Raw genomic sequence first — 12,547 nt, 5'->3', positions numbered from 1 at the left:
ATTATATATAAAATATATTAAAAAAGGATATTTCATTATTATTTCATTCAATTACATCATGTGACAAAATGGTTCGTCAATTTCTTTTGGTCCATGTCATGAATAACGTATTACGCTATCAAAATATTTAACAGATTAGAGTAAGTGACCTAGTTACTCCCATAACCTATTAATTCGATCAATCTTAACAGGTATCTATGTACATGTATAGAATTCTCGCTTAGCAAATATCAAAATGATGTCTCGGATTCTCTCCATATCGAAAGACATCTATATAATCGTCATTTAGTAAATATAAAAGGACCAGAAAAAGCACTTTATTTTTTTGAATTTATAAATAAACCGATTAAATTATACACGAAACACGTATTTAAATCGTTATATATTACATCGAATTTCGACCATAACCTATCTTTTTCCCAATACACGAAACGCATTTAAATTCATCTTTACCAAACAAATATTTCCATCACACAAACCTATCTATTATTCTCATAAAACCATAATATTCACTTTTAATAGCAAAAACGATTACACGCACACAAACTAACCGTTGAAATTTTTCACAATAACCGATGAACAATAATTGACTGTTAGAACATGATTGACTGTTCAAATAACTCAATACGATTTCACTGTGGATCTGCAGGTCTGTAAACAATTCATGCACTTGGCTGCGTAGGCGTACACGTCTAACACTTATCTAGGCTAGCGCGTATCTTATCATTTGCCCAATCCCGTCTTGTATTTGGTCGACACGTTAAGTTTGCAGTCTGCCATCGTCTCGAAGGCACGACGAAGGAGACAAAGGATCGACGCCGTGGCCTCATCATTCCTGCAAGAACAGTGAAGTGAATGTAGAAGTGGAATCTCAAGGATGATCGATAAAATGTCACGTGGCGAAGCCGATAGAGGTTGGGCGTGGGTAATCGTCGCAGGCGTGTCGATCATTTACGTAAGTTTGACCGAGTTTTCTCTCTTTCAATTCGTCTGGACGACTGACTCGTTTTACGAGCGACTGCGACGGCCGGAACTACACGCACTATAGATTTAGTTGCTAAGTAACCGTGTGAGGCGCATGCGACGAGCGTACGCGTTTCCAGCTACATTAAAGAATAAAAATCAGAGATCGTTGACCATTTACATATGAAAATATGTTTCATTCGAAAATAGAAGTTTGAGAATGATTTCGAAACAAAGTAAGGCGGATATTGTAAATATATCTATATTTATTGTGTAATAATGACAAAAGAAATGAGCATTGTTTAACATAAAAAAAATTAAGTTACTATAATACAGAGCAGAAAACATCTCACTGTTACTCTGTTTCTCAGGGAAATGAATTTGAATTATATGTCTAAAGTAATTGTTTTGTTTTGTTTTTTCTTGTATGTTTATTTACGTTACGATAACTAGTTGTATGTGGCTATTATAGAAATTAGTATAGGAATATATTATATTGAAGTATCTGCGAATTATTCGTTAAAAATTATAATAATTTTCTAATGTTTATGCAATTCTTTTTAGTCCTTCTAATTTAAATTTATGATACCATTTGAAGTATATATGTAGAATAATTAAATTGCTATTTTTGTATGAATAATTTAAATATACTTATATTATATTTATACTAAAATTTATATTTTATTTGAGTTACGTTCTTATATTAATTACGTTAAATAACAGATTACGTTAGAAGTGAAATAATTACTGTTTATATTAATATAAATTGCATTTAATAAATATTGTTCTTACATTTATTACAACAGAGTGTTATTGCCAATGGAGGAATCCGAATAAATTATTATTAATATCTAGAGTTACTTTAAATCAATCATAAAATCTTTCGTGTAAATATCTATTTAATTTTCTAATTCCATTCATTGAACTGAAATGTTAAACTGAATCAAATCTATGCTTGATTCGACAATGACAGCCGTTTCAGAAAATTATTGTCATTAAATCTGTTTATTAATAAAATTAAAAATAAATTAAAAATAAATATATTACACTTGGCTATATTTCCGATACAACAAAGCTTCGGACTAATCTTCAGGGAACGATTCATTTCACTCGGTATCACTGCAACGCAGACGTCGTTAATTATACATTTGAATGGTACAATCACGTGCAGCTTGGGTCTGATAAGCGGGCCAATGATGAAGAGATTTACATTCCGAAAGGTCGCCTTCCTCGGTGGTTTCACTGTCGCCATTGGCATCTGCATGGCTGCCTTCGCAGTCTCTCTCCCCTCCATTATTATCACTTATTGTATTATCGTTGGTGAGTAATCTGTATCGCGTACTTTTCCCTTTTTTGACTTTTATTTTTGAAACAAAACGTTATTGTCATTATACGTTTAAATTTATACACACAGTATAATGGGAAATGAAAGAGGTAAAAGAATTTCGTTACACAATAATTTAAACAGATGACTGTCATTAATCAAACATTAACAGAGTGATATGTGAATGTATCAGTCTTTTTACATTCATTTGTTTAATGAAAATGTAAGATATAATTTGTACATAATGTAGCAGTAGTCTATATATTATTTACTTATATATTTTTATTTGTAGATATACAGTAATTTATATATTACTTTGCTAATATTTAATTATATATTTTTTTATTATATTTGTCTTTATTATATGGTTTAATATTGGGTCGTAGAAAAACAGTTAAAATTGGAATAGTGTAAAGGTCAAGTTGAGAATAAAAAAACATATTTTATACTTAATAATTGTAGTGAAATAAATAGTACTAATGGAAAATAGTATACACTGATAAATTGTCAACGTATTTGCAATACTATATTTCCCTCTTCTTTTAATATGTGATTCTTTCTTCTTTTCCCGTGATACTATTCATGGTTTTTCATTATTTTAGTATATTATGTTTAATAACAATAAATAAATTAAAAATGTCAAGTAGTTTTTAAATTAAATTTATTTTTCATTTTCGACTTTTATATTTTTTATTTTCTTACAAAATAAATATATAGATATGTTTATAATTTAAAAATATAAGTTCCCAAGTATAAATAAATATAAATTTTATTATCCATTTTCGTACTATTACTTATTTGCATAAATTTATTTTCTAATTACAATTATTAATAAACATATTAAATTTCGTAATTTTTTAAATATATTTCAGAACACGATGATTTACTTTTCTCATACCACAAACAAATAATGTCTACTTAGTATTAAAATACCTTGAAAAATCACCGAGACGATGATTTATTAGATAACACGTATTAGTAGCTTAAACAAAAGATAAGTTCCTTATCTTAAACTGCAACATTATAGCAAGTTTGTTTTTTTTTTTAGCGAGTTTGTTTTTTGTAAAATTCCATCATATTAGAACAGAAATCATTCAGTATCATTATACTCTATAAAAATTCAATTCAAATTCATGTATCAAATTTTGACATGGTTATAGTTTCTAAAAATTGATATATCATGATAAAAATTTTTATCAGATCATGTGACCATTGATATTAAATTCCAATTTATAGGTATCGGTCATGGCATTGTGTTTCCAGCCACGAATCTCGCAATGAACACGTATTTTCGGAAGAAACGAAACATAGCTATGGGTTTATCAGTAACTGTGACTGGCCTTGGACCTATTTTAATGCCTCTTTTAATAGCAGTGCTATTGGAAAATTATGCTACCACTGGAACTCTCTTGATTCTCGCAGGTGTAGCAATACATTCGTTAGTTGGAGCACTGCTTCTGAGGCCATTTAAAGAAAAACAAGTAAGTTTAACAAACTTTGAGAAGGTAGTAATTGTTAAGAGGACACTGAACGAGAAAATATTTAAAACCAAATTATAATTTTTTTACAATTACTAATCACTGGCTTATGTTTGAAATTTAAAACTAAATTATAATTTTACAGCAATTACTGTCTTTACTTCATAGAATTTAATATTTCATCGTATTGAATTTTATATTGTTTACTTTAAAAAATTCAATTGCTTTTCTATTTAATTTAATTTAATTTCTGACTTTATTGAATTACTATTATGGATGTTATTAATTCTATTATATTAGATTGCTCTAAGCTTTTATAAATTTTAATAGGTATTTTAAGAAAGCTATTTGTAAATTAACGTGTCTGAAAATGTGTTTTACTGATTATATTTGCTTATTTTGTTATTCAAATATAATATAGATATAATTCATTATAATTTAATAGTTTCCTATGAGCAACATCATTGAATGGCTAATCAAATTTTTATACAATGTTGAGACTTTGTATTGCATATTTATTTACATATTATTTAAAAAAAGATATTTTGTTTTTTAAATAATATGTAAATTAACTAGTAAATATACAAGTATATAAAACAACAATTAGAAAGTAGAACTTCTATAATTTAGAAGCATGAAGTGTAAACTAATGTAGTAGCATGTAAACTATATGATTTACTAAAATTATAATTATATTATTTAATTAATAATTAATTAATTAGTCTTTTGGTCAGCGATGTTTAATACAAAAAAATGTATTTTCTCCAATTATTATTTTAATTGTATGTCTACAATACATTTTCAAGTAATTATATCATAAAATATTATAAATATTAAATAACTATTAGATAATTGTATAAATAATAACTGTATACACAACATTTAAAATTATAAACATTGATTTATAATATTCATCTATAAGTATTGTCGTATAAATGAATGATTATATTTCAAACGGTATAATAAAAATAAATGAGTATTATGTAATCAAGATATCATGTCAATAAATGTTAAAACTAATTTAGCAAAAATGTGCATATGTTTCCAAGAACTACAAAAATCAAAGTCTGAAACACACCAGTTTGAAAAGTTTAGTAACCCTTATGTTAAAAATAATATGTCAAAGCTGTGTATACAAATAGAATTTGATATTCTGGTTAGAAGTACAATATAGAATGCAAAATCATATTTCAATCTACTTATATACGATACATAATATAGTAAATAATTTTTTATTTTGAAATTAAACCTGTTTTAAGATATATGGAAGCTTTCATCCTTTCATTGTTAGTTCCAACGATAGTATATCGACTTACTAATCGTAATGAATTTGAATGTAAAATACTTTTTGAATTTTTGTTACATGTTGAAATAAACATTATTAATATGATCTTTATTCTTTAACATAATTTCTTTTAAATATTATAATTATCATTCAAAACCAATTTTCTATAACACTTCTCTTAAATGTTACTAACTCACGTTAGACTCATTTTGTTCAGTTTCAGCTTTTCTAGTCGGCACTAAATTTATTAAATGATATTCACATTTTTAAATAAGCAAAGAAATTCATTATATATTTTACAGCAAATAATTTAAACCTATTATAAACTCATTTCATTGTTTGTTACTTGAAAAGATCTTGTATTAGACACGTTTCATACATTTATTGTTTCCCAAGATATAGTTCGTCTAGAATTTTTGAAAATACGTTTTATTTATGTTTTATTTACGAAATATACCTTAGCTATTACAGTCGCTAGTAATTATACTATTTTAGACTTTAACAACTAAAAACAGCGGGAATATATTGTTCACGGTTCATTGTCTTCTTAAAATTTCGCGAAGGTAGCAGTGATTAACGTTCACCGTCAGATTTGATTTGTAATAGATTACAAGTATAACAAAGGACAATGACATCACGGCATCTTCCGCAGAATGCAACGACCACGGTGTAATGAAAGCAGTCGGACGATTAAAAGTCGAAAATGTAACCGATGCCAAAAACGATGCTAATCGTCGACTATTGGACGAGACTGAACAGAAGACGAACAATTTCGAACAACAGCTATCGAAGAACGTGAACAATGAGAACAAGGAGAAAGAGAAAACGTCGATTCTGACAAAGATTTCAGAGCATTTGGATCTTGCCCTTTTGAACGATAGTCGCTACGTCGCTGTTATCCTCGGTAATACAAAAATTATTTAACCCTCTCTGTAACTCCATTTAATTTGGGAGTTAAGTTTTATGTATTTACATTTTTCAATTGCCGATTTATTCGTTCACGCTGTACTATTTTACTGTACTGTTTTGACTGTACGGATTATATAATATCAGATCGGGTTTAATACTAGAATTATCGATCTTTAATAAGTACTTAAACATAGCAGACATAGATAATAGTAATTTTAGTGGAACGTTGAAGATAAGTAAATATATTAATTACAGTTCTATCTATGAGTCAATACTAATTTTTTGAAAAGCAAATACATGTTTTAAGTAATTGCAAAAAGGAAAATTCTAAGGCCAGTTATTTGACTGGATTGATAGTTTTAGTATTAATGCTAGCAAACTTTCAATTAATGAGAAATTAAAATACATACTTCAAAAAATAAGAAACATGTTTATAATAATATAATAAAATACGTATAAAAGAGCAAGTTTAAAATTTTTCGTTGCATATATGTATATTTCTTTTAAATTAGTAGAAGAAATTTAAAATGTAATGTAATATTATATAATATAATTATATTTCAGATTGCATTTTAAATAACAATTGTAATTTGAAATTATAAGAAAGGAAATGTTAAAATTAAAAAATTTTCCAAATTTTATAAGAAATATAATATAATTATATTTCAGATTGTATTTTAAATAACAATTGTAATTTGAAATTATAAGAAAGGAAATGTTAAAATTAACAAATTTTCCAAATTTAATTTTGCTTGCCAGTGAGAAATATTTTCAGAATATGTTTCTACACCTTTTAGGGATCCAAAACCATAATTGTTTATTAAAAAAATAACGAGAAAGTTGAAAAAATATACGTCAATTGTAAAATACAGTTATAATACCCACTTGAATACCCAATCAATGAATTTCATTATGTAAATATCCTCCTTTGCTAATTTCTTCATAATTTTTGTGTTATATATAGGTATGGGTGTATCTTTAGTCGCTGAAACGAACTTTAACACGATGATTCCTTTCGTCTTGACCGAATTATCTGGGCTCGAAAGAACCTCGATCGCAACCGTGATGTCCATCCAAGCGGTCTCAGACATCACAGCACGTCTGTGCGTCCCATTCCTGGCCCAGAAAACCGGCTGGACGTCGAGGAACCTTTACGTGTTATCCTTGATAGGATCCACTCTTGGAAGGACCAGTACGTACAGCAACGTAAAATATTCGAAAATGAGAAATCGACCCCTTCACGGCAACAAATTTACGATCTGCTGGGTGGGTTGATTTCAGATTTATGGTAATCTGTATAGATCCAATGATAGTGACGAATATTGGACCTATTGGATTGTTCGTGAACAAATTTTTTCTTTATTGTATTTTCATATCACAGATAAAAGTTTCATTTCATACAAAAATAATAGTTATGTGTAGACATCTGCGTATTTAAATATGTTAATATGTAATGAATAACACTTTATTAAAACATTAACTATCATAGGAGTCTCCAGTGGCTGCTGACACCAGTGACAAAATCAGTTAAAAAAAAATTTACAAAATTTATATTATTTAATAATCATTTATGTGATAAATTAAGAGAAGCGCAATATGTAAAAAGTGTTATATAATACATCTTTTAACAAGTTTTTAGACATGTTAAAATTTACTTGTAATTCGTATTTCAATATCTTTATCGGATATTATAGTTTAATAGTCATTCAAATGTAAATTCCATAGTATTATAGTTATTTAAATAATTAAATCCGTACTAATTATTTATATTATATTATATTATATAAAAAAAATAACGTGATTAATAAAATATGCAACATGATGTGATTATTGAAATAAGAAGCCAAAATAATCTAATTAAAATAATGTACGATATAATACTTTTCTAAATTCGTTTTGGAGTGAAAGAGATTTTATGGCGATCTAAACTGATTGTATACCATTTTATAGTAATACTAAACTTAAAGTAATACTTACTTAAATTTACGGTAATCGTTATCAAATGGCTAATTACTATAGTTTTATTTCGTATATTATATTATATTATATTTATTTACGTATATTACAAAGTATATTATATTATATTATATTTCGTATATTATATTATATTATATTTATTACGTATATTATTTACGTATATTACGTATAAGATAAAGCACTTTAACCAGGGATTGGTCTTATAGTCACCGTGTTAATTTAAAGATTATTATAAGTATAATGTTGCATGAATGAATTTAAATCGATATTATTCGTTTCAGTATTGTCTACTTGGGGCAGCTCCTACATCGTGGTAATTGCTGTAGCATTAATTATTGGCATCGCCAAAGGCACAAAAGCTGTCTTCCAAGCGTTAATAATCCCTGACTATGTGCCTCTCGAAAGACTGCCAGCTGCGTATGGAATGCAAATGGTTTGCAATGGAATACTGTCCATTACTATAGGTCCAATTATAGGTAAGAAGCAAGGTTCAGTCTTTCTTTATTCGATTAAAAATTTTTTAAATGTAATTGCCCTTATTTGACAATTTCGGGTGTAATTTGGAAAAGTACTATGATACTTTGCAAATAGCCCAATTAGTTCCATCTATCCTTTTGCAATAAGAACAGAATACATTGCCTTTTTATTCAATTAAATATAAATTATTATTAAATAATTAAATATTATATATTAAGTATTAAATATCAAATATCGAATATCGAATATCAAATATTAAATACTAAATATAAGAAAAATCGTGACTCAAAATTAAAATGAAGTGAGTTTAAAATTAGTAAGAAAAGTATATAATTGATTGTACATTAAAATGTGATGTAGGTACTCAGAAAAAGTTTTATATGATTGTTAAACTCATAAGCTTTAGAGCTGAAGAGACAATAATAAAAGAATTAATAAATAATGAAAACAAAAAAAGAAATATTTTTCACTGTCAAAATTTATTTACAGGAATATAAATAATTTAGCAAAAACGTGATTATTAATCTTTTTGGAGTTTAGAGCAAAAGGAATAATTTATTAAAGTCGCTTGTTCATACAAATATTATACATGTTTAGTTATTTTAACTCAATATTTTTATCAAGATTTATTTATTTATATATTATGAATTATGCGTTCCAATATATAAATATTTATTACAGATATTTATATTTCCGTCTAAATACACAACTTTATATTATTTTACATTTACAATTTATAGAGATTTATTTACCTTGTATTCCTAATATAATTATAGCAAACACAATTAAGCTATGAATTACTTCGTAGTCAGTTTTATAGAATTTGTCAATTAGTTTTAATTAATTATTTAATGAACTGTTCTACTATTTTTGATCACGTAATAATGTATTTTCAATATTTGATGTAATAGCCTTCCAAATGGAAAATTATAATACATTCATGTATAATAAATTATTTTCTAAATATATCTCCCTTTTTCTTACGTTTAAGGTTTAGTACACGACACAATGATGAGCTATGTGGGTGCTCTTCATTTCACGTCAATTTTGAGCCTCTCCTGTGTTATCTTATGGCACATCGGAGGACTTTGGAAATTTAAGAAAGGTACTAGAAGCCTCAGTCTGAAGGAAGAGATCAAAGCACAAGATGATAATCTTGAATACAATGCATAAATAATTATTGTACGAGTGAATTGATAATAAGCAAAATTTCCTTATGAAAAGAAGTTTTAACACGTACTTACACACGTCAAAAATATAGTATAGTATTAACAATAAAATAATGAAGTATTTTTTTCTATACATATTGCTAAATTTATATTATATGCAACCATTGTGTAAACAATATCGTAAAAGTTGGAAAAGACTATTTATATTAGAAATGTGTACAAGGATATCATACTTAGCAATAACTGTGTTTAACTTGAATTATTTTTGACTGATCGTTATATAATGTTATATACTCTTCGAATAACAAAAAACTTAAATGTTTAATAATGTACATTTGTAAACTATATTTTTATAATATAATGGTAATAATACAGCAAAAGTATAGTTTTGTAGTATTACATAGTTTTATAATTTTTTAGTTAGTAGACCAACATAATATTGTCATACAAGTTATTATAAGATAATTATTTCATTTTATTATCACATTTTATTTTGTACAAATTTTCTTCAAAAGCAATCATTAAAAGTATGCTATATTTCGTAAATTTGTTATGTTACTTTCCCTTTTAATTTTATCATAGAATAGGCATGGAGGTCGTCGAAAAGTTCGTCACGTGTCAGACAAGGATAGAGGTAGGATAGAAAAGGATAGAAGGACTCCGTCAGTGAAATGTTAATAAATTACTCAACTTTTGTAATTAATTTATTAACTTTTATAATTGCATTACAAAGCTGAAACTTTGAGCAATATTTTTATGTTATTTTCGTACATAATTTGTTACGAATTAGTTAGTTATTACTACTGTTTGATGGCGTCCATAATTTCGTAACGACGACCATCACGATCTTACGTGAAAATATATAATAATAAACGAAACTAGAAGCAAAATGTGATCAAAAGTTATATGAGAAGATTCGCAAGAACATTATCTTTGTAATGAGTGCAAAAAATTTCATTAATTAATTGCGTAGAGGATAATAATTACTGAAAAATTATTACTATGTCCGGCAAAAATTCAAACACTCTGTGGAATAATCACTAATAATTAATTAATTAGAGACAAATTTATATCCAAAGGTATATTGGAACGTTCTTGAAGGATCTGCCTTTACGACGTAATTATAAAAGTTCATAAATTAATCATAGATATTGAGTAATTAGTGAATTTTCCATTGCCGAATTGATTTATTAGGAAGCATCAGAAGCACATAACCAGAGTTAGTAATCTATTAAATTGAAAACAGTGCCATTTATCAGTTTAGACGTGAACATCAGGTTCGGTAGGATGAGCACTGATGGCGCCACGAGTGCGCGTAAACAATATTACGTGAAACAGGATAAAGAAAACAATAAAACGGCATAAATAACTAATTTACATTCTCTTCCCTTCTTTTTGTTCACTTAAGGACCCTATAAAGTTTTCTGCATTGTTTAAGAAGTTCAGCCCAAAGAGTGGATTAATTAGACAATCAGCATTCATTTCTTTACCTGGCAGACGACAAATATGCAAAGGTACGCTTTTACAACGCAATTATAAAATTTCATAAATTAAACACAGAAATTGAGCGATTTGTTAATTTTTCTCCAAGTGAACAGGAGAGTGCATGGCAAATGAGAAAAAATTACAAACAAACGCCGGAAGCATTGTTGTGTCCATGCAGGTGTGCCTGCATCACGAAAAGAATGTATTTGTATTAACATAACCTCTAGTTATAATTAAATAGTGTAAGTTAGAAAAGACAATATTCTGTTGAAATAAGCGTAGATGCCAAGAATTATATTTCATAGCGAGAAAAAATTGAAGCAGCAATATAAGTATGTAAAGTATGATATGTCTATTGCATTCTAGGTCAGTTAACCATTTGACATACAAGATAAAAATCTTTGATGGTCAAATAAAAATTCAGAAAATGGAGATGGTTTAGGCAGACAAAAGGGATTAAAATTAATTTAGGTGATGGCCTTTTATAACAACTATATAGAGAATACAGTGAGATTGGAAGGTATGTTGTATTCCTGATCTAAATAAATATTAATATCAGTGGTCAAAGTCATCGCCAATGTGTTATATTTCAGAATGATGGTGCTGAGGTATATAAAGAAAAGGGAGTGGTTTAAATAAAAGCATTGAGAAGAGGCAATGCATGTTATGTCAAATCAAGAAACAGGAAAGGGGCAACGTATCTAATCACAGAGAAGGATGTGTGCCGTGGACCTGCAAATATGAAGATCATCGAGGAGATGGAGAATGGTCACTTGGTAATAGTTATGGAAGTTAAAAATAAATTGAATATAGAATGTAAATATTGCATTAAGGTTCATATGTGTAGATATATCTATAGGAACTTGGAAACTATAAAAGCAGCAGGAATATGAGGGCAGTGGCAGATAGAATTTATTGGGCCAATAAAGTCAACATTAAAAGGAGAAAGAAGGTACGTCTTACCTGCTGATGATTATTCGAGAAAAGAACCATTTGGTTGACTGATTTATAAATTACTAAAGATTTAATATGATATATTATTGATGAAGGATTTTTTTAATTATAGGAGACTTACAAACATGAGTAATATTTATATGCAAGAGCCAGCCACTAAGGGTACAGTAATAAATATCATTTAATAATATTTCAATGGATTGTATATCTATCTTTAAAAATTTAACCGATATACAATATTTACTTTCTAAATTACGATATATTAATATATTAAATAATTTCTAATTTGAATTACAATAATAAATAATAAATTTTAATAAATTTGATTTTAAAAGCATTTTACATTAATTAAACTGATATATTTGTTATAACTAGGTTGTAATGAAAACAACTGTTGGTGATGTTGAGTTAGAATCATGGGCAAAAGAAACTCCAAAAGCATGTAGAAATTTCATACAATTATGTATGGAAGGATATTAGGGTGACACTATATTTCATAGAATTATCAAAAGATTCCTAACACAAG

At 27.3% G+C, this 12,547-nt stretch overlaps 1 protein-coding gene across 1 annotated transcript in view; it reads left to right on the top strand.

Moving 5' to 3' along the window:
- The window catches only part of LOC108547367 (monocarboxylate transporter 9-like), a 16,847-nt gene extending 7,191 nt beyond the window's left edge, over positions 1–9,656 (top strand). Inside the window, exons 3-9 of the mRNA XM_017899862.1 lie at positions 650–950; positions 2,008–2,283; positions 3,524–3,768; positions 5,657–5,954; positions 6,924–7,151; positions 8,218–8,412; positions 9,405–9,656. Of these exons, the coding sequence (XP_017755351.1) occupies positions 878–950; positions 2,008–2,283; positions 3,524–3,768; positions 5,657–5,954; positions 6,924–7,151; positions 8,218–8,412; positions 9,405–9,586 (1,497 nt within the window). The 5' untranslated portion in view covers positions 650–877 and the 3' untranslated portion in view covers positions 9,587–9,656. The remainder of the gene's footprint in view (positions 1–649; positions 951–2,007; positions 2,284–3,523; positions 3,769–5,656; positions 5,955–6,923; positions 7,152–8,217; positions 8,413–9,404) is intronic.
- The last annotated feature ends 2,891 nt before the right edge of the window (positions 9,657–12,547 follow it).

The sequence above is a fragment of the Eufriesea mexicana genome, unplaced genomic scaffold (genome assembly GCF_001483705.2).
Source record: "Eufriesea mexicana isolate 0111107269 unplaced genomic scaffold, ASM148370v2 scaffold1023, whole genome shotgun sequence".
NCBI classification, from domain to species: Eukaryota; Metazoa; Arthropoda; class Insecta; order Hymenoptera; family Apidae; genus Eufriesea; species Eufriesea mexicana.
Note: the sequence above shows the minus strand (reverse complement) of the source record. Positions and strands in the feature narration are given on the sequence as shown.